The sequence below is a fragment of the Adiantum capillus-veneris genome, chromosome 18 (genome assembly GCF_014529385.1).
Source record: "Adiantum capillus-veneris isolate H3 chromosome 18, ASM1452938v2, whole genome shotgun sequence".
Taxonomy (NCBI): Eukaryota; Viridiplantae; Streptophyta; class Polypodiopsida; order Polypodiales; family Pteridaceae; genus Adiantum; species Adiantum capillus-veneris.
In genome coordinates this window covers 67808702-67832141 of record NC_140948.1, presented here as the reverse complement: position 1 = coordinate 67832141, position 23440 = coordinate 67808702, and the positions used below count along the sequence as shown (strand labels likewise).

General features: G+C 45.6%; 1 protein-coding gene and 1 long non-coding RNA gene across 7 annotated transcripts in view; one reads left to right on the top strand and one right to left on the bottom strand.

Moving 5' to 3' along the window:
* Positions 1-5351, bottom strand: part of LOC147435829 (uncharacterized) — a 52963-nt gene extending 47612 nt beyond the window's left edge. The window contains exon 1 of the long non-coding RNA XR_015185119.1: positions 5097-5351. This is a non-coding gene — a long non-coding RNA (uncharacterized LOC147435829). The remainder of the gene's footprint in view (positions 1-5096) is intronic.
* LOC147435828 (uncharacterized) overlaps positions 1-23440 on the top strand; it is a 168221-nt gene that overhangs the window by 77474 nt on the left and 67307 nt on the right. For 5 of the 6 annotated variants that reach the window (XM_086488751.1, XM_086488750.1, XM_086488748.1 and 2 more), the window contains 4 exons: positions 6883-7027; positions 7337-7434; positions 7538-7846; positions 7956-8150. In XM_086488751.1, the coding sequence (XP_086344877.1) occupies positions 6883-7027; positions 7337-7434; positions 7538-7846; positions 7956-8150 (747 nt within the window). The remainder of the gene's footprint in view (positions 1-6882; positions 7028-7336; positions 7435-7537; positions 7847-7955; positions 8151-23440) is intronic. The other variant, XM_086488749.1, reaches the window with a different exon arrangement.

Genomic DNA, 23440 nt, shown 5'->3' with positions numbered 1-23440 from the left:
TGAAGGATGGCATAGACACTGCTAGCTGAGATGCAGTCCAACCTAGTAGTAGCCAGATTTCAATCAGAGAAGTGAGAGTCTATATCCAAAGGAGAAATAGGTGAATGAGCAACGAGCATCCTTTGAATCTCCCTCCAGAGAGGAGAATAGTGAACACTCAGTCGAAAGCGGGACACTGCATCAGCGAACAAAAGAACATAACCCGAGTCATCAACCACCTGATACACCCAGCAGATTCCTTTTTGGGAAAGAAAATACGCTTGGCGAGGAGACCGTTGAACCAAATTCGAGGCGAAAGCCCTGCTCCAATGCAAAGTTACCCATAGAGGATTGTCGACCATTCCAAGCCAAATGCAAAGTGACAACCTTCCAGTCAACAATTAGAGAAGAAGTAAAGGGATATCTAGGAATGTGTCCTTCAAGCTTCCCAAAAACCACGTCCCAATAAGTCGGTTTCCAATGACCAAAAGATGGGGTGACAATGTGCATACACAAATGTGTAACCATGAGAGCCCAGGGTTGTTGTTGCTCTACCAAAACTGGCAACAACATAGCTTTCCGAGCCAGAAGATGATGTCGCAAGTCCAAAATATTTAACCCTCCAAGCCGCTTGGGAGAACATAGCTTGTCCATAGATAGAAGCCGAAGACCCTTCTTGCTAGAGGAGATTCACCAAAAATGCTCTAAAATATTGGACATGAGGGACTGCAAACACAACCAAGGTTAGGATAACAAGGGGAAGTAAAACTGCACATAAGCCACAAGGATGCATTAGACAATCCGGAGATGCACAGGAAATGGCCACGTGGGCAGTTTCCAATAATTCAACTTGGAATGCAAACGTTGGAGCACCCAATCCAGTTTTTGCATAGCTGATACATTCCAACCCAGCGGATAACCCAAATGGCGAACAAGAACATGTGGAGGAACAATCTCCCCAAGCCACCAATATCTTATGCTAGTCACATTCTTTCAGAGGTAGTAGCTTGGATTTGCAAAAGTTAACCTTGAGACCTACTGCCAATCCAAACAAATGAAGAGTATTCATAGTCTGTTGTACATCATCATAGTTGTTGCGAGCCATGAACAAAGAGTCATTTGCATAAGCCTGACAAACAAACTGTCGTCCAGAAGGTAAAGTCAGGCCATGTAGCCTACCAGTGGAAGTCAAGGAATTCGAATACATAAACAAGGGATGAATAGCAATCGCATAAAGCAAAGCACTCAGAGGGTAGCCATGCCTTACCGACCGTCCCAAAGGCCAAGATTCTATGAGAGATCCATCAAGCAAGCCTGCAGAAGTGTTGTGTGCATACAAAAAAAGCACGACATGGGACAGCCTAAGCCCAAAGCCCAAGTGTTGCATGGTATCCGCAATATAATCCCAAAGAACAGTATCAAATGCCTTTTCAATGTTAATCGGCATGATCAAGACATCCTGTCGAGTATATTTTGCATATTCCATTCCAATGATGACATTCGCGAGGTTATCAGTATTTGACGTCGTGGAATGAAGCCGTATTGAGATTGATGCAAGCCTTCATGCAGAAAGCACTTGAGTCGGTTAGCAAGCATTTTGCCATTAATTTATATACCACAGGCATGAGTGTTATAGGGCGCCAATGAGAGAATTCTTCACACAATGCATGCTTAGGTATCAGCTTGAGCAACCCTTATTTTCAAGAGGCAAGCAATTCCTGATGTTCCCAAGCTGTATTCATCATGAACAATAGAGGCAGCTTCAAATAATCCCAGAAAGACAAGAAAAATTCCACAGAAAGACCATCCCAACCAGAAGCTCTCCATCGACCCAAATCAAGCAAGCCAGCATATAATTCCAACTCAGTGAAAATAGCTTCCAAGTCTTGAGCCTGCCGCATCGAAAGAATGGGAGCAACATGCGATAGAAACATGTGACACGCTTGGCGAGCTTCTCTCGTGGGAGAAGAAGGGGCCTCAAAAATCTTGCCATAATGAAAGTGTAGTGCTAGTGCTAGCTCTTGAAAAGTTAAGGTCCACTCCCCTGACTGTAATTTAACTCTCCGTATAGCTTGAGACTGCCTGGAGTGATGAAAATGCTGGAAGAATTGTTTAGAAGCACATCCTTTATCTGCAAAAGCCTGTTGACGAGCTCGAGTCTGCCATTTGGCCAATTTTCTCTCATCATTGTGCCGTAGCATAACACGAGCAGAAAGCAACTAAGTCATTTGAGTGGCAGTAAGAGAAGAATGATTAGCCAAGTGCATTAATCTGCTACAAGCATCCTTTGCCTGATTAACTTGTTCTCTTAACCGTGACAAATAATCCCTGCCATAATCTTGGATAACACATTGAACATGCATAACAAAGCGGAACCAGGCTATCTCCATATCAACATACATTTGGGAGATCAAAGGCGGAATGACATCCACAATCATAGTGCGAAAAGGTTCATGCTTGAGGTAGGCATTATTGATATGCAAAAGTCTCTTGGGTAGGCGGTCATTGACATCAAAAAAGCCAAAACTAAGTTTCAAGCATACGCGAAAATGATCCGAGAGACACATAGCATAATAATTCCTCATCTCGCATACAAAATCATCATATTGTTGCATGTGAAAAAAGATACAAGCGATCCAGCCGAGCGCGATACATAGGTGAGCATTATACTGAAAAGTGAATCCCGCATCAGTTGCATGCAAAAAGGACCACAAATCAAGCCCATTACATGTCGAAATAAATTGGTCCCATGATTGTCGTTCCATATGAAGCATGTGAGAATGGCCTCTAGTATTATCCGCAAGGTTTGGTGCATTATTAAAATCCCCGCAGAGAAAGGCATTGGAACGCCAACAATAAGAGGAGATAGCACTCCACAACCATGCCCTATTTGCAGAAGCTGCGTATGCATAGAATCCTCCAAATTCGAAAACTTTCCCATTCGCAATACATTGGATGACCATCCATCTCCCAGCTGGGTCATTGAAAACCAAGGTCGGGCAGAGTTCATGTCGAACAAGTATAAGCACTCCAGAATAGCCAACTGATCCTGCATAAGCTATCCAGTAGCCCGCAAAGTAAGAAGTCTGTCCTGCAAATTGATACATGTTAGTCCCATGGATGTGGATGCGGATATGCGGCATAAAAGCTGTAAGGCAAAAGGGAAAGATGTTGATCAGACAATGGATCTACCTGGGAAGCCTAAGAAAAAGAGCGCAAAGGTAGTGAAGGACATAGTAGAATCTTTAATATCATTGCCAGTTTTGGAAAGCTAGCAGCTTCGAGTGAAGCAACCTGTTCGACATTCCTCGCATACTCACGCTACTAGTTCGATGGTAAGTTCAGGCGTTGCAGATCACACTATGCATGTCACAGCTATGGCTTCTACAATGTGTGTTCCTGTCTCTACTGCTGCTATTTTTACTCCTACCACAGTGACTAGGTCCCAAGCCCCAGTGCGAGTTGCTTCTTCTCCTATGCCTACTCCTGCTGCAACCACTCCCACAGTCTCTACTCCACCTACTCTAGTACACGTTACACCATAGCTTGAAACAAGTTTGGTAACAATGGGATAGAAGAAGAGTAGTTTAATCAATCGACTCCAGTCCTGTCGAACCAATGTATCAAGCACCTACAGATACAACAACTATTTACTTCATTAAAAACCACGGAGCTAGACCGGCTATGATCAAACCAATGCCTAAACAAAAAACGGGGATAGAAGAAGAGTGGTTTAATCAACCGACTCCGGTCTTGTCGAACCAATATATCAAGCACCTACAGATACAACTATTTACTTCATTGAAAACCAGGGAGCTAGACCGGCTATGATCAAATCAATGCCTAAACCAAAAATGGAAAATTGTCATAACTGCGGGACGGATGCCCATTGGAAAAATGATTTTCCTGAACCAAATAAGATTGCAAAACCTAAAGAGGCATATTGTGGAGAGTATGGATGCAAGGGTCAGACTCTACATCACTTTTTCGGCTATCTGAGGATATATTGCAGGAGTCCAAGCAAGCCATTGCCACCATTGAGCTTGGAGTAGAGCGGTTGGCAGCTACACACCAACATCATACAGCTACTTACGCAGCTATGGAGGGATCTCTACGAGTCGCTGAGAGCGCCATCGCCGATCGGGATGCTATTATTTTTGCACTCCAACAGGCCTTGAAGTTAAAGTCTTAAGTGATTAATGACCTTCAAACTCAGGTACAAGGATTTAGAGAACTGCTCTTACATGAAAATAGGGCAACCCAACCTAAGATAATGGGTATGGGGTATGGATGGATTGGAGCAGCTACTCCAGTGCAAAATAGCGTTTTGAGTAGCGAGTATATACACATAGCACGTCTTCACCATCCTTGCACATCTGAGCCTCGACACCCCATTGTACCTGTGAGTCTTGGGCTGGAGGTGAGTGTGTTGCAGGCTAGAGTCTGTATCAGTTCTTTGAGATAGTCGAGTCATATGTTGTGGTCTGTTGTTGTCTCTGTGAGCTCAGTTGTTGTCTATTGTTCCTTTGTTTTCAATCTGTTTTGAGTGAGATTGTCATGCACATTGCACTAAGGAGCACCCACTGTAGAGAGCACGACACACTATCCGCGCTACAATGGCATACTACGCGACCGGATCCATCAGGTTCTGTACAAGAATTCGACCTCAAGGGCAAGTTCTTGTCCATTCCATGCTTTCTGGGCCTCTTCGAAGTCTTCGTACAAGCAGCTTTTGATTTCAAAAGCACTCTCTGAGACATTGTCCATGCCTTTATGATGCTTGAAAACACACTGAATATTTGACATACAACAAACGGACCACGAGCGGAAACCAAACCAAAACAAAAGAGTTTTTTTGTATTTTGATTAGTTGTATCTATTCACAAGCCCTCTGAAATATATACAGCTCCCACAGAGGACATACATCTCGAAAAAACCAGGAGAACTGAATACTAAAATTGACTGTTTAGCGTAGGATTAAAACTAAATATTATCTGGGAATCTGTGTACTGTCGCTGCCTGGAAAATTACACTGCCACTGGCTGCAAATTTTGTGGCGCAGTTGCTGTATCAAGTCGCACAGAGCTGATAGGCTGCGGGCAGCAAAAGCAAATCACCTGTAGGCCTGGAGCAGTTACGCAGAGCCAGTGGGAGACCTTACTGGCACAACTGAGTCGCTGACGCAGGCACAGAACACCACAGCAGGGAACAGAGGGGCCTTCGCAACAGGGGGCAGAGATTCAACCCTCACACACACACACGCTGGCGAAGATGCAGATCGCTGCTGTTGCGCGCAGGGAATCCCACACGACAGAGGAGCAGGGATCCACGCAACGTATTTTCTCTCTCTCACGCGCGCACACACACACACACTTTTTTGTAAATCTTGATGATATAATCTACAAATCAAAGGGAGGAAAACCGCCAAATAGAAGAGATACAAGAAGTGGAGCACCAGAAGGCTCCAATGGCTAGAAACAGTCAAAATAAATCCTATAGGCATCAAGAGTGATGTCCCCAGCAACTAGGCAAAATGCAACGCTTGACCAAGGGACAATTTAAAATAGGAGAAGGGGTCAACAACAGCATCTCGAAACATTAAGGAGTTACGATGGTGCCAAATGGTCCACAATTTAAAAAAGGAGAAGGGGTCAACGACAACATTTCGAAACATTAAGGAGTTACGATGGTGCCAAATGGTCCACAAAACCCAAAATCTATCCCAACCAAAGAAGACTGCAAACTGAGACTGGAGAGGCCGAAGCTCCCCAAAAAGCCAAAACCATCTATGAAAAGTGCCAGAAAGAAAACACAGCCGAAGATCAGCCGATACTTGTCGAATGAAGGGCCTAGAGCAACCGCAATCCCACAATAAGTGTGGCACAGTTTCCTCAACATCAAGACATCTGAGACAACGAGAAGGCGCAATATGCCGAGCATCTACTAGACTGCCAATAGGTAGTGCTCCCACCAAACAACACCACAAGAAAGTACGCTCTTTCAAAGGTAGATGACTCTGCCAAATGCTAGCCAATGTACTTTTCACCACAAGGATGACTTAGAGAGGGACCACGACTGATTACCATGCTGCACAATCCACATATTAGATTGCAAGAGGGCATAAACATTGGCAACGGAAATGCAATTTAATCTGGTATCGGCAAGATGCCAATTAGAAAAACGGAAGTCCACATTCAAAGGAAGGATAGGCAAGAAATCAACAAGGATCCTTTAAATCTCCTGCCAAAGAGAAGAATAATGGTGCCCCAAACCAAAGCGAGATGCCGCATCAACAAATGGAAGAACATGTACCGTGTCATCTAGCACCTGATGTACCTGGCATATTTCTTTTTGAGAAAGAAAAGACGCTTGGCGAGGATTGCGATGAACCAAAGTTGAGAAGAAAAGCTTACTCCAATGCAAACTCTCCAATCGAAGGAAATTACCAATAAAGGATTGACGACCATGCCACTTCAAATGCGAGGTAACAACCTTCCAATCAACACTCAGAGAAGACTTAAAGGGACAGCTTGGAATGTGCCCTTCAATCCTCCCAAAAATAACTTCCCAGTATGTCGGCTGCCAATGACCAAAGGATGACGTAACAACATTCGCACACATATGTGACACCATGAGCGTCCAAGGGTGTTGCTGTTCCACCAAGGTTGGCAATAACATGGCTTTCCAAGCCAGGCACGCGCGCGCGCGCACACACACACACACACACACACACACACACACACAGAGGAGAGATGGCGTGCATAGATGTGCAACCATGCATGTCTAATATCATTCATTAAAATATGTCTTGTCTGTACTTCTATTTGCGGTGTAAGCGTGTGGGACTGGGTATAGGAGAAATAATGTCACTTTTTCTTTTTAATCATGCTTGGTGTCAATCAGGATTCCGTCACTCCGCTTGCATCCTTGGCAATTTTTGGGACATACCTGGCAATTCACAAAGGAAAGTTCATGTCTCCAAGCCGAGCATTTACAGTTTTGGCACTGTTCAGTATTCTTGTGCGCTCATTCTCTAAAGTCTTTACAGGTCAGAGTGGATTCCTCTTTCTGAAATTAAACCTATGGACTTGGTCATCCTTATCAAGTACATTTTACAATGAGTGACTTTACAAATCAATCACCCCTTTTACAACCGTAGCTTGGCTTGAATGTAGCAGAAAAAACTTTGGGCTTATTTATATATTGTATACCCTAGTGTGATCTTTTGGGCCATTTATGTAGTTCTTATCTACCATTTCCATCTGTCTTTAACATGTTTGATTGTATATGTTTCTTGTGGAGAAAAGATTTAAGAACAAGGTTCAGAAGCTAAGAGTGCTATTGTTATGAATTACAGGTTTTCAGTTTTGTGGAGAGGCAATTATAGCAGTACGCCGCTTGCAGAAGCTGCTCAATATGGATGAAGATGATAAGTTTGCCTTAGAGGAAAATGAGGTGCTATGCCTTTTCCTGTTTCTAGCTTTTCCATATAATATTGAAAATATCTTCAGATCTTACTACATCAGCATGTGTTTTATCTCATCTGTGCTACATGTAGATCTCCAGGACGTCTCCAGAGATAGCTGCCATTGTTAAGGACTGCTCGTTTTGCTGGGAGCCAATACATAAGAAAGTTACGAGCAATAAGGGTAGTGCAAAACTAGACAATGAAGTTGAAAAGGGTATGGGAACAGATGCTCATAACATCAAGCATGACGATCTTCCTTCTGGACATGATCACTTTGAAGCCAATGTAGTCCTGACAAATGTCAATTTCTCAGTTGAAAAAGGGGAGTTGGTATCCATCTATGGCCCCGTTGGCAGTGGAAAGAGCTCCCTGCTACTTGGAATGCTAGGGGAAATGCAGGTTTTAAGTGGGAATTTATCCATTTTATGCTTACATTTCTTTGATATGTTGTTTTCCCATTTGTCTAAGAATTCCCAAGTTTTGCCTTTTTTGTCTGTTCTTTTTGCAGTGCTTGACAGGAAGTTGTTTTGTTCAACATAACATTGCATATGCGCCTCAGCAGCCTTGGATTCTGAATGATACAGTCAGACGGAACATTCTTTTCACAAGTCCTTTTGACCCAGAACGTTATCAAAGAACTATTGCAGCATGTGCCCTAGAGCAGGACATTTCTCTATTTCCCGGAGGCCATGACACAGAGATTGTATGCGTTCTGTATACTTTTCATCTTCCATTTTCTTGTGAATAAATCTTTATTGAAAGAATGTTTTTTTTTAAAATGGTGTTGAAATATTGAAGTTTTTTTCCTGATATAAAATGGAGGAAATTTTGTAGCAGGAAGAGTGTGAACTGCAATGTGCTCTTTGTGCAGTATGTACAAGTCTCACTCACATATCCTGGTAGTCACACTAGACAGTACCAAGAGACTAAGACCAATCAATAGCAACCAATTTCAATAGTTCCAAGACACCATACCCACATAATGATAGGCAACTCAAATATATAGATTGAAAGTAGAACAGATAATAGACAACTGAACAACCGTGATAGCCTCAATACTATGATGAAAACAATGTATCTATCTGCCACAAATGTCTGGCGGGCAGCACCCTCCGTTCCAGCTCAAGAACCAACGAGACTACAAGGGGGTGTCGAGGCTCACAAGTGCACGGAGGTGTACAATGAGACTAAATAAATACTGGACTCTAGACTCAAGATAATGATTCTTACATGTGAAAATCTCTATGATATCATATCCAGCATTTATACAAGAGAAAGATATCTCAGAGGCAAGAATTAGAGTATGTGGTTTCGCCAAGTAGGCTCGAAATAACATTGATGGTCTGGCTACCACTTGTCCATCTCTTGCCAAAGTGCTCGTCCAGTAGTTGAGTCGCTAGTGATCCAGTCCACAAATGCAATTCCACTAGTCTTCTAAGTCCAGACTAAGGACTGGATACTTAAAGGCTTATTGCACATCTAGTCTGGCCATCCACTACACTGAGCACTAGTACTAGAGGTTGACCACCTTGAGTCCACTCACCATCTCGATGAGTGCAACTAACTGCAACAACTGAAGTAAATTATCCTATCTGTAACAACCGAAGTATATGGTGATGCTTGCTTTGCTGGTCTCATGGTCTGGGCTTCAGCATCCAGATAGGTTTCTGGTAATGGTATGGCATCCTTATGTGAAGGGATAGATGAATATGAAGGGTAGGTCAGGCGGTGGCATGTGCAAAGAAAGGAGAAGGTGATGTGGGGCATCGAGGGGGGACGGAGATGTTTGAGAGTTGAAGTGGCAACATGGAAGACGTGGGTGGAAGCAGTATGAGTGGGGCTGTGAGGGAGAAAATGTGTGGTAAAGTGACACGTGGAGGGGGAATGGATGAAGCACATGAGTTAAGTGCAAGGTGGATGTCTGCAGTGAGGTGGCGGAGGTTTAGAGTTAGAGATTGGAGGAGGTTCAAAGCAAGTGACCATCATAAGGTGGTGGTCACACGATGTATAGTTATCCGTAACTCTGACAGATAACTATGAGATAACTATGCATCGTCATGGTCACACGAGGCATAGTTAGTCGGCGTCGTAGAACTAAGCACATGGTTCAGCAACTATGCCGAAATCAGCACAGTTGCATTGTTATGCCAAGGAGACTCCTTGAATGCAGCCGATTCCTACCAGCTTTGGCAACATAAAGCGTACAAGCTCGTAGTTTTCAGTTACGTGGATACACAGCTCAGAGAGCCAGTTGTGACACTGTGGACAGATAGCTTGGCAATGCAGGGGGACCCGGCTACTAGAGCTGCCAATGGCCTCAGGGAGCTTAGCTGTTTCTTTCTTCAGGAGTCTACAACCCGATGGGCTGCGACCAGGGAGGAGGAGAGGCGACTCCGATGGGGCATTGCGTCCTTGCAGCGGATGCAAGAGCGTCACCCAGATAGCCCATGTATAGAGGGACAGCTGGAGAAGGCTCGGCATGAGCTAATCACCATAGAGGAGTGGCGTCACGATTTTGCCTTTCATCGACAGGCACCCCAGTGGACATAGGTTGGGGACAGTCACTCGAGACTTTTTTGAGATTGTGGGTCCTCGGGCAGAGATGCCCTCTCTAGTCCTTGAGATGCCTTGTCTAGTCCTTGAGAAGATGCGCCAGCGGCTCGAGTGGCCATTACAGCCAAAGGAGCTGCATGAGGCCCTCGAGGCACTTCCGAGGGGCAGCTGCCTACGAGAGGATGGTTTGACTCCTAGTTTCATTTTAGAGTAATGGTATGTGGTTGGTTTGACCTTTGTAGTGCTTACAAGCACATTCTGCACACTGGCGAGATGCCTGACAGCATGAGTGAGGGATTGATCTATCTCATCCCCAAGGAGGGTTGCTCCTTGGATGAGATACGACAGTGAATCACCATTCTCAACTCAGCCTACAAAATCCTAACCAAGGCTCTGAGTTTGAGAATTCACCCGCTTCTGGAGAGCCTTATCCATGAGACATACTGGTTTTGTCAAGGAGCGCAGTATCCTTGATAACATCTTCACCTTCCGGGAGCTAGAGGAGCTTCATGAGGCCCTAAGGAGAGGATGGTTTGACTCATGGTTTCTTTTTAGAGTACTGGGATGTGGTTGGCTCTGACCTTTGTAGTGCTTACGAGCACATTTTGCACACAGTCGAGATGCTTGACAGCATGAGTGAGGGATTGATCTATCTTATCCCCAAGGACGGTGGCTCCTTGGATGAGATACGACAGTGGCTACCCATCACCATTCTCAACTCAGCTTACAAATTCCTAACCAAGGCTCCCAGTTTGAGAATTCAGCCACTTCTGGAGACCCTTATCCATGAGACACAAACTGGTTTTGTCCAGGAGCTCAGTATCTTTGATAACATCTTCATCTTCTAGGAGGCGTTAGCATTAGCTCGTCTCAGAAGAGAGGATCTTGTGATACTCCTTCTCAACTTTGAGAAAGGGTACGACATAGTTGACCGGGACTTTCTCGAGGGCACTTTACTGCGGTTGGGATTCTCAGATGCATGGATCAGGGAGTGTCAGCTCTTTACAGACGGACACACAGTCAGGTACTCTTGGCAGGGGAGAGGGGAGCGATTTTTGCTCTCACGTTCGGTTCACCAGGGCTGCCCTCTTGCCCCCTTCCTGTTTCTTTTCTATGCTGAGGCGATGAGCCAATTTCTGACATTGCAGGAGGCTGGTCTACGTGGTTTGTAGTTGCCTATTCAGGGGAAGAACTCTTGGACGTTGAGTTTTTTGATGACTCGGGTTTGTTTTTGGAGGGCCGAGAGGCCAACTTGCGTAAGTGTGAGCAGGCTCTTGAGGTGTTTTGTTGTGCATCAAGAGCATTGATCAACTGGAGAAAAACTGTGGCTTTTTGGGTTGGCAATGCTCATGTGCCTGAGTGATGGCCTGGCGACGGCTTTCGGTGGATCCCTCCAGGTACTCTTGTACGTTACCTGGGCTATCAGGTGGTTTGAATCTCTCACTAGAGCAGCAGATAGCTCCAATTCTCCTCTTCATCAGGAGGAAGGTACTTCATTGGAGTTCATCCCGACTTTCTCTTGCAAGTAAGGTTGTAGTGGTCAACCAGGTGTTGTTGGGTACTATGTCGTACATCACGTCTTGCTGGATCTTTTCGAGTTCTTGCATCAGCCAGCTGGAGCGGCTGATCAGGAACTTCTTGTGGACAGGACAAGACACACAGATAGCTCGGGGCAAGGTCTCTTGGCAGGTCATTATGTTACCTTGCTCTCAGGGAGGGTTAGGGATCGTAGACCCAACACGGCAGAGCAGAGCCCTCCTTGGGAAGCTGGTGGTCGAAGGTCTTCTCCCAGGGATAGAGCCTTGGAGGAGTTGTTGCTTCACAGGATTCAGGCCCGGGTCCCCTAGACAGGCGGCCCCTGGAGGCGTTCCCCCTGCTGGATCTTTACAAAGGTGCGCAAAGTAGGCCTGACAAGGAGGTGGGAGAATCGTTTTGTGCTGAGCTTGCTTCGGTCCTAGGAGCAGCTACGGGGGGGGGCCTTCAGCAGCATCAGCCCACATGCATTGAGGAGCGGTTTGGAACCCCTTGGTTAGTACACAGCGAGATCACTTGGTTGGTAGCGAGCCACACTTCACTTGGGGGTCCATGGCGAGGGTCCAACCCCTACTTTTGCTGACTGGCTGCAGTTCTTAGTTCTTCCCGAGGAGATGCAGGACATTCAGGTGCGTGGCATGAGGGGAGCGCAGAGCATGTGCCCGGAAATTACAAAGGCTATCACTGCAAAGTGGAAAATCCCTCTGGAGCCGGCAGCACCCCGCTGGATGGGGGCCTTTATGCGAGTGGAGGTCCTCATCTCAGTCAAAACCTGTACAGCCACAGGGTCTTGTAGTTTCTTCGAGGTACAGGGAGAGGGTAGACTTCACAGCATCTCTACCGAGGCACCAGAGGTAGCCGAGTGCTTTTGGCAGAGTGGTTTTGGCAGGACCCCTTTCCTCAGTTAACCACCCAGGCACTCCCTTCTTTCAGTACATAGCTCGGCTGGATCGTCACATACTGAGCTCAGAGAGAGGCTAATCCTGCTGCAACGACCTATTGGCAGCAGGAGGAGGGTCTCACTGTAGAGTGTCTGGCTTGGGATCGAATGTGGGAGAGTCGGCAGCCGGGGAAAGTGAATTGGTTAGTGGCACAAAGAGCTACTACAGTTGGGAGTCGGCTGGTATACAGTGGCCTCTCGGCAGCATGCGCAGCTTGTGGCCACTCACTGGAGACCCAATGACATTGTCTGTGGGATTGTCCCATGGCACAACATGTGTGGCTTTGGATCTTGCGACCAATGCTTACGCTTTCTTCAGCCCAACAATACACTTGGGGTGCTGCTGCCTGGTCCACCCTTATGGGCCCAGCACTTCGGTTCAAGATGGCCTCAGCCAATAGGATGATTGTCATATAGGATGGTAGGCCTACACTTTAGCCGACCATAGAGATCATCCCTCAGGAGGGGAGCAGTGATAGAGAGAGGTGCTGGGAGCTCATTTGCGGCCTGACACTCTGGTTCATTTGGAGAGCTCGTTGCTTTTGCATCTTCGTGGCTCGCCTTGTCCCACCGGCAGAGACTGTTTGTGACTTCTGGCTAAATCTAGTCCACACACTCAAGGGGACAGTTCGAGCTTCTCCAGGTTAGCTCTGACCGCATGTGGCATGTAGGAGCGCCGGGAGGCTTTTCTACGATTGTGGCGACCTAGACCTTTGTTCACCACGGTTCAGGGTGTGTCCCAATGGCAGTTCGACCACCAATGTGGCTGTTCCCCCCACCTATCTCCTGATTTAGCCACCTTTGCACATATTTTGTTTTTCCATTGGGAGAGTCTCCCCATTTGTTGATGTAGCCCTCTGTTTTACAGGGGCAGTTTGTAGCCAATTAGGCAGGTTTGTTAACTAATAAAAGGATCTTTTTCGGGGGGGGGGGGGGGGGGGGGGTTGCAATATCTACTTGCTTTCTAAATTAACTAATAAACGGCTACTTTCTTTTTTGGAACAAAATTCTCTTTGTCACTTTGATGGTTAATGACTGACACAAATGGCCAATAAGGGCTAGGCAACGTGCTTTCTAGAACAAGGGTGTTCGACCAAACAATTTTCATACGGAGGACATTATTGTCGACATTCTGAATTTAACAAGCGGATTATATGGTAATGCCGTGATTACTAGCAAATCAATTTCTCCACTGAAAGTTGTATGGGCTTTTCAAATCACTACCATGAAGCGGTTAGGCTTCTCAAAGTCTATGCCTACACTAGTGCAAGAGTTTCTTAAACTTTTCCCTCTTTGTCGCCAACTACTTTTGTACAGAAGCACCACCTTCATTTTGGTTTTTGAATTTTGTCTTTGGTTTCCTATGTTACAACATTTTCTAAGCAAGATTCCACGTTCTACCTAAATAGTTAAGCAACCTTTATGATATGGCTTTGGGATACATTTCACGTGAAATTTCCCTTTGGGATGTTTGGATCACATGGAACTGGTTGGATCTATCACAAATTGCTGACGTTCAAGCCGTTGAAGAACGGAGCCAACCTGCAGATCCCGGTCGAGGGGCCTAAATTGTAAGTGAAGAAGTAGAAGCACCAGAAGAAGTTTTACCAACTTGCAAAGTCTTGCCGAGTGGCCTATTTTTAAAGAAGAGTTCCCACCAACTTATGGAACCCCGTTCGATGGGCCTAAGTGACCTAAAGGCATTAAAAATTAAAGCGGGTCCAACACACACACTTTTTTTTTGTAAATCTGCTTTGATTAATTACAAGTGGGAAACCTCAAAGCGAGGAAAACCCACGAACAGAAAGGGATACAAAAAGCGGAGCACTACGACGCTCCCTACGTGTGCCCTTGCAGTCCCTCCTGCGCAAACCCTAGGAGCACTTTCGCCAGCTTCCACTCGCCCTAAGAAGAACCTGCTGCCTACTATGCGCTCGTTTCTCCCACTGGCGACTTGTGCGATCTGCTGCTGCAGTCAGCAGACTCCGCGATTCTGCTCAATGCCTGCGTGTTTCAGCACGTCCGTGTTGCTTCTTCATCAAGAGGGTGATCGCTGGACTCTGTGTGTGTGTGTATGAGTGTGTGTGTGTACGCGCCTGGGGGATTTGGGAGTGTGGTAAATCCTTCGGCCACTCGTTTGTCGCGCAACTTTGTTCTGCACAACATCTACCCTATGCAGGCCCTTCATTGCGCTGTCGTGCCGTGGCATGTACAGTGTGAAATAAAACATTCGCCTCACTCTTGACACTTTTCGATGTATGCAAATAAAAGCAATCATGTACATATTGTGATATATGTTGAAGCGTCTACTACGGTCGCTATCATGTACATACCTATCCGGGGAGTCGTGGCCCTGGATGTGGCGCATTTGCGTGCTTTTCCACTTGATAAGATGCTTAATTTGGTTTGACAATGTACATAGTCGAAGTGTTTCATGGTGGCACACTCATACCGCCTATAAAGAGTGATGCGGGCAAAAACTGCAAAAAATAGCAGCTAACAAGCGCCGTTGTAGAATTGCATGGAAAGTGACCCAAAATGGTATATTGATGAAAAATGATGCTTATCTATGCTTTTTATGCTTATGCGAGTGATCCCACAAATTTAGGGATTTTTCTAACTCCGTTTGGGATTTTTTTGCATCAAAAATGGCATTTTTTGGGTCAAAAATGAGCTGAAAATGACCTAGCTTTGGTCCAAAGTGGCAAAATGGTCCAAAAATTGACACATCAGCGCATATTGACGTGGGTAAGAGAGAGAGGGCTGCTTTTTACAGAAAAAACCAGCAATTTTGCTCTATTGTGCAATAGCTTCCATGGTTGCCCAATCTATGGGTGCTGCAGTCCCACCTCTTCGCAATCTTATATTTGAGCTTGTGAGGGAGTGAATTAGGGTTTCCCTTATCAAAATGGTGTGGGGGCTTTACTTTAGAAGCTCATAAATCTCTGCAAAATCAGAAAACTATCGTCGTGAAGGTGGAAGCTCGAGCATTCCTTTCAACTGTTTGATGTTACGACTATGTAATTGGGGGCGAGGCGGGACGAGGCTACATGATACCATGAAAGAGGTTTGGGTTTTGATTGAGAATTGTGCTTGTATGAGTATTGAGGTTTCATGGCTGAAACTTTAGTGTTTTTAAATGGTCTTTTAAAGTTAAATTGAATGTGATTTGGTGTTCCTCTCATCATAATCTCGACTACGAAAACAAGCAGAATCTAAGCACGATAGGAAAGAGGGTTTGTAACCTTTCTGTCACGAACGCTCTTAGATTTTTAGTCACCCTTAGAAAGAGGGTTTGGTGATTCTCCACAAACACTTTTCACAAAGTGTTTGTGACTCTCATCACGAACTCTCATAGCTAGAGGTTTTGCACCTTCCCAGCTAGACCGCACACATTGCCACAACGCACCGGTGGTTGAAGTTTGATTTCGCTTGCACGCATTCCTCCTGTCGTTTTGTGTGTGAGAGAGAGGTGTGAGTGTTTCTGTACAGTCAGCCTCGTGTGTCTGTCTGTGTCTATAGCAGTCATATATCTACCCCCCCCCCCCCCCCCCCAAAAAAAAAAAGAGTGCGTGTGTGTGTGACCTTCACATGGATTCAATTGATTAGTGTATATACAAGCATCGGAAAGCCATGGAATCTTTGAATATGGATGCTTTAAGCCTTATCAAATAATGTTTGCATGAGGAGTTCAAGGATGCACGTCAAGCTTGGAAAGGATCCGCTCCCGTCATGAAAGTGCGCATCCCTATACAGGAGCTTATGGATCATGTTGCTCAATATGCTCTTAACACCATGATTCTTTTTTTCCCGGGTAGAATGCCTACGGCTCAGGATGTAGGCCAATGGGTTGATTTCCTACTCAAACGGCAAGCAGTCCGAGGGGTTTACTTTGGCGCGCGAGGGTTCTATGAAGTCTTGCTGGTTGACATGGATGCTCGGGATGCTTTGCTTCAAATGTCTCCTCTTTTTTTCAATACCCAGATGACTCATGTGCTGCCTTGGGCTCTCACCAAGGACTATCAGAGTCTCATTCATCACAAGTGTCCCGTCTGGGTTGAGGTGGTCAACTTTCCTCGCACTTGGTCACTTTCTTTCTTTGTTGACTGCACAGCTGGGCAAAGTCATTTGTCCTCCTAAGCTGGACGCAAACACTAACCGTTTTTGTATTCTGTGGGACACAGATATTCCCACACCAGCAGGTATTTCGATCGATTTTGGGGATGCAGTGGTTGGGAAGCGTCCATTCAAGCTTAAATGGGGCAAGTGGGCCAACACACACACTTTTTTTTTGTTGTTGTAAATGAATTTGATTTGTCCATCTGTGGAAAACCTCAAAAATAGGAAAACCCACCAAAAAGATGTACAAGAAAAGGAACACAAAAGTGTTCGGCTGTACAAAATAGCTAAAAGCATTCAGAAGAAAGCTGATGTATCTCTGCCGTGATATCATCAACTTCCAAGGCGAACTGTAAAGACTGCCTAAGGGAAAGCTTGAAGAAAGGCAGGGGATCTGTATGAATGCGATGGAACATATAGCCATTACGCTGTCGCCACAGGCTCTTGTACGCTCAAAACCTGACCCACATGAAGAAGACTGCAAAGCACTGCAACACCGGTGAGAAGATACCAAAAATCCAAAACCGCTTATGGAAGACCGTCGTGGGAAAACGTAGCCGCATACACGCAGACACCCGACGAAGGAAATCTCGAGTAACACAGCAATCCCACAAGAGGTGACGAACATCCTCCTCGGCAGATAAGCAACGGACACAGGATGAAGGGCGGATATGGCGCATCCTAAGAGAGGTACCCACAGGGAGCACACCAAGTAAACACCGCCAAAGAAACAAACGCTCCTTCAACGGCAGATGGCTTTCCCATAATGCAGATATAAGCCTTCGCCACCAAATATCTGATTTATGCATGTGCCAAATAGCGTTGCAATGATCAGCAAGCCATGGATGAGGCAGAAGAAGAGCAAATGCCCGGCCGGCATAAATATCTTGAAAAGGCATTTCCCCAAGCTTCCAGTCAAACATGCGATTACCATCAGCCAAAGGTGAAACGGGCAAAAAACCTATCAACATTTGCTATAATTCTCTCCAAAATTGGCGATAGTGCATGCCCAATCCAAAGCAAATGGAAACTCGAAAGTGAAACCAGCTGCATCCACCACATCCTCAACCACTCGAATGCCACGGTAGGAGAGGAAATACGCCTGGCGAGGCGAGCGGTCAACCAAAGTAAGAGAAAAATCCCGGCTCCAATGAAGGCTCTCCGCACGAAGTAAATTTCCTTCCCTCCGAGCATCCCAGGATAGATGAATTGTAACCTGTTTCCATGCAGAGAGCAAGGTGGAAGAAAGTGGGCATCCAAGAATATGACCATCCATCTTACCAAATACTACCTCCCAAATGGATGATTGCCAGTCACCAAATGATGATGTAACCACATGCTGACTCAAGTGTGCAAACATAAGAGTCCAAGGCTGAGATTGTTGCGTAAGTATAGACAAAAGCATAGCCTTCTTAGCAAGGACATGCTTACGCAGGTCAAAAATATTCAGACCACCAAAGCGCTTTGGTGTACAAAGTTTAGCCATTGACATCAGACGCAGGCCTTTCTTGTGAGCATGAGTTCGCCACAAATGAGACAAAATGGCCGACATGAGAGAATCAAGACAATGGTGAGGCCAATGCAACAATGGCAAAAAGAACTGAACATAAGCCATGAGGATACTCTGAACAATTCGCAGACGAACATGCAGTGGCCAAGTAGAAAGCTTCCAGTAATGCAATTTAACATTCAAAGCGATGCATAACCCAATCCACTTTCTGTGTGTGAGTGACGCTCCATCCAATTGGATAACCCAAATTCCTGGTGATTACATTCGGAAGAACGGTCTCTCCTGGCCACAACAGAGCATCCAATCACAAGAACGAAGTGGCAAAAGCTTTGATTTACGAAAATTGACTTTAAGACCAGCCGCAATCGCAAACAATTTCAAAGCTTCCATAATCACTTGAACATTGCTTTGCTGATTGCGGGGCATAAACAACGAGTCATCCGCATAAGCCTGCCCAATAAAGGTATGAACCGATGGTAGCTGCAAACCATGAAGACGCTGCGCAGAGGTCAAGTAATCAAGGTACATCAACAAAGGATGCGAGGCAATTGCATACAGCAAAGCACTAATGGGGCAACCTTGCCCAACCAAACAACCAAGCGGCCACGATTCTGTCAATTCCCCTTCCAGGATCCCTGAAGACGTACTACAATCATACAAGAAACAAACCACATTGGCCAACTTAGGACCAAATCCTAGACACCTCATTGTGGCAGCAATGAAGTCCCATTGCACAGTGTCAAAGAACTTTTCAATATCAACTTGCATGACCAGCACATCTTGTTGCGTGTACTTAGCATACTCCATGCCAATCATAACATTGGCCAAATTGTCCATGATTTGACGACGAGAAATGAAACCATACTGAGCCTGATGAAGTCCTGTAAACAAATAGTCCTTGATGCGGTGGACCAACATTTTAGCCAAAATCTTGTAAACCACCGGTATCAAAGTTATGGGCCACCAATGAGAGAACTGCTCGCAAAGTGCTTGCTTGGGCAACAATTTAAGGAAGCCCTCTTTCCATGAAAGTGGCAAATCCTGTTTCTCCCATGCTGCAGGCGCGCGCGCACACACACACACAAAGCGTAAAAAGACGTGGCAGCTTGTACAAAATCCCGGATTTTGCGCTGACATGCTAACGTGGCAGCTATATGGATTTTCGCAAAATGTGCTGACAGCTTTTGGCGCTAGTGCTTTTGGGACCAATTGCCTTTGAGTTTCACTGCTTTTCATGTAACTGCTTTGCAAGGCCAAGGGCCTTTAAATATGTGCAGAGGTCTCATTCTCTGGCATGCTTCAGTGTGAAGGTGCAGGGATTGGAGTACCGACACTATATACTCAGTTGAAGCAATATAAAGAAATACTGAAAGGGGCGCCAATGTTTGGGGCCAGTGCTCTGTTGGGGTGGAACTCCGCCACTCCTCGTCTCGTGTCTCGTGCACTCTTCATCTCTTTCAGTTTAGCTGTTATTTGAAGTGCTTAAAGTTGTTCAGTCTATTCTTTCTCCGTTGGCACGTGGTGCCTCGTCCTGTGACGGGGTGTGTTTTTCTGAAAGCATAGCGATCCTACAAAGAGTAGACAGATCACTTGGGCACTTTGGAAATTTTGATCAAAGAATCTTCATGTCCCAACCCCGGACTTATTAGCTACCCCCACCCTTACTTCATTGCGCATTAGGCGCGCTACCAACTCCATCGCTCTGTCTTACAGGACATAAGCCATAAAGATCACTTGCAAAAAAGGGTCAAGGATTTTATTTCAAGCCGTTGTTTTTCTCAGAGGCAGTGTCATGCAGTGGTGAATGTCTATAGCTATAAAGCCGCGCCCTCCAAGGGCTTAGCAATCTTTCAAAAAAAAAATTGCCCAAAGTTATATGGTTTCTGGCAGCTTCTGGCAGAGAGAGGGGTATCCTGAAATGCTTGCCATGGAAACCCTTGTAGATTACGACTCGAAAGAAATTCTCGACATCTCTCATCAGGCGTCGCTTCTCGAGCTAACAACACTGGAGGTCCAGTGTGATTGGTATATCGGGGCGGCTACCATCACCGCCACATGAACAGTGTCTGTTGAGGCTTGTTTCGACTATTCAAGCGCTTATGGACCACGTTGTGGTCGGCTATGACCTTATGGAAGGAACCTAACCCTAATTTTTGGTGCAAGTTTTAGGATGGAAAGTCAGTCGACTTTTCGAGCTCGACTGATATCGAGATTGCTTTTTAAGTTTAAGTTCTGTTGGAGAACTTGTTTGGTGATCCTATTTGAAATTTGTTTGAGATGGATGGTATCTGTTTTGAACCGGTCTTGGTGCCGATTTAAATTGTTAGACTCTAGTTTTAATATTGGTTTCAATGATTGGTCTTCTTTACTCCCGGGTAAAGAAGTGAGAAATGTTGTTTCGGTATTGTTTGAACTTCGGAACGACATAGACGGGATGTCTAGGGAGCGTTCCATTGTATGCTTGAAAACCTCGGAACAACGCAAAAGGGGTGTGTGGGGAGCGTTTCGTTGTATCTTGGGAAACCTCCGAACGACGCAAACAGGATATCTGGGAAGCACTTGAACCTACAAGCGATGCAGGCTGTTTTCTTGGGAGCGTTTGGTTGTACGAGTCCTTTGAGCTAATGGCCCGGACCTTTTTAGGTTATTTATGGGGGGATTGACGAGGTAGTCGTTGAGTAGCTTCATACTGCAGACCGTCTGTCTCAGGGGAGTGCTCAGCGACGTTGTTCGTTGTGTCTTGTAGCATGCATATGTGAGCATTTGCGTTGCATTGTGATGTGCCAACTACTGAATATTCCTTTTTTGATGAGATACTTCTGGGAAGTCAACAACCCAGGATATCAAGAGTTCTGATCTGGAATGAGACTCCTTATTGGATGAGATACTTTTGGGAAACCGACGACCCAAGATATCAAGAGTTCCAATCTAATGTGAGACTCCTTATTGAATGAGATTCTTCTAGGAAGCCAACGACCCAGGAAATCAAGATCTCCGATCTGGAATGAGAAAACTGATTGTCCCTCGGAATGACCGTCGAAAATTTTTGAGCTAACTTGAGTTGTTTTGCAGATATGGTGTAATCGCGGCCGATTACTTTCTTTCAAGAAGGATGTCACAAACTGCTATGTATCAAGCCACTGAAGAACGGAGCCAACCTGCAGATCCCGGCCGAGGGGCCTAAACTCTAAGTGAAGAAGCAGAAGCAGCAAAAGAAGTTTTACCAACTTGCTAAATCTTGCCAAGTGGCCTATTTTTAAAGAAGAGTTCCCACCAACTTGTGGGACCCCGTCCAATGGGGCCTATGTGACCTAAAGACATTAAAAATTAACGCGGGGCCAACACACACACAAACACTTTTTTTTTTTTGTAAATCTGCTTTGATTACTTTACAAGTGGGAAACCTCAAAACGAGGAAAACCCACGAAAGGGATACAAAAATCTGAGCACTATAAGGCTCCGAAAGCTAGAAACAGTCAAAGTAAATCCTGTAGGCATCAAGAGTGATGTCTCCAACATCATGAGCAAAATGTAGTGCTTCACCAAGAAATGATTTGAAATAGCGGAAGGGGTCAACATAGGTGCTGTGGAACATTAAGGAGCTCCGATGGTGCCAGATAGTCCATAGGGTCCAAAATCTGACCCAAGTGAAGAACACGGCAAACTGAGAATGCGATGGCCGAAGCACTCCAAAAAGCCAAAAGCGTCTATGAAAAGAGCCGGGAGGAAAACGCAGTCGAAGAGCAGTCGACACTTGCCGAATGAAGGCTCTAGAGTGGCGACAACGCCATAACAAGTGTGGCACGGTCTCCTCAGCTTCAAGGCATCTGGGGCAGTGGGGAGGTGAAATATGCCGAGTATGCAACACACTGCCAACAACATGTAGAGCTCTCACCAAGCAGCGCCACAAGAAAACCCGTTCCTTCAAAGGTAGATGACTCTGCGAAATACGAGACATTGTGTGTTGCCACCACAAGGATGACTCGGAGAGCAACCACAACCGATTACCATGATGCACAATCCATATATCAGACTGAAGGATGGCATATACACTGCCAGTTGAGATGCAGTCCAATCTAGTCGTAGCCAGATTCCAATCAGAGAAGCGAGAGTCCACATCCAAAGGAGGAATGGGTGAGTAATCAACAAGCATCCTTTGAATTCTCCGCCAAAGAGAAGAATAGTGAGGACCCAACCGAAAGCGGGACACTGCATCAGCGAACGAAATAACATAACCCGAGCCATCCAGCACCTGACAGATTCCTTTTTGGGAAAAAAAATATGCTTGGCAAGGACACCGCTGAACCAAAGTGAAAGCGAAGGCCCTGCTCAAATGCAGACTCTCCAAACGAAGAGAATTACCTGCAGTTGCTGGTCGACCATTCCAAGCCAAATGCGAAGTGACAACTTTCCAATCAACAATGAGAGAAGAAGTAAAGGGACATCCAGGAATGTGTCCTTCAAGCTTCCCAAAAACAACATCCCAATAAGTCAATTGCCAATGACCAAAAGATGGGGTGACAATGTGTGCACACAAATGTGTGACCATGAGAGTCCAGGGTTGCTGCTGCTCCACCAAGACAGGCAACAGCATAGCTTTCCGGGCCAAAAGATAACGTCGCAAGTCCAAAATATTTAACCCTCCAAGCCGCTTGGGAGAACACAGCTTGTCCATAGAGAGAAGCCGAAGACCCTTCTTGGTAGACGAGGTCCGCCAAAAATGCTCTAAAATATTGGACATGAGGGACTGCAAGCGCAACCGAGGCCAGGATAACAAAGGCAAGTAAAAGTGCACATAAGCCACAAGGATGCATTGGACAATCCTGAGACGTACATGAAGTGGCCACGTGGACAGTTTCCAATAATTTAACTTGGGATGTAGACGTTGGAGCACCCAATCTAGTTTTTGCATAGCCGATACATTCCAACCCAACGGATAACCCAAATGACGAACCAAAACATGTGGAGAAACAATCTCCCCAGGCCATAATATCCGATGCCAGTCACACTCCTTCAGAGGCAATAGCTTGGATTTACTAAAGTTAACTTTGAGACCTGCCACCAATCCAAACAAGTCAACAGTATGCATAATTTGTTGTACATCCTCATAGTGGTTACGAGGCATAAACAAAGAGTCATCCGCATAAGCCTGACCAGCAAATTGCTGTCCCGAAGGTAAACATAGGCCATGTAGCCTGCCACTGGAAGTCAAGGAATCCAAATACATAAACAAGGGGTGAGTGGCAATCGCATAGAGCATAGCACTCAAAGGGCAGCCCCGTCTCACCGACCGTCCCAAAGGCCAAGATTCTGTAAGAAATCCATCCAGCAAACCCAC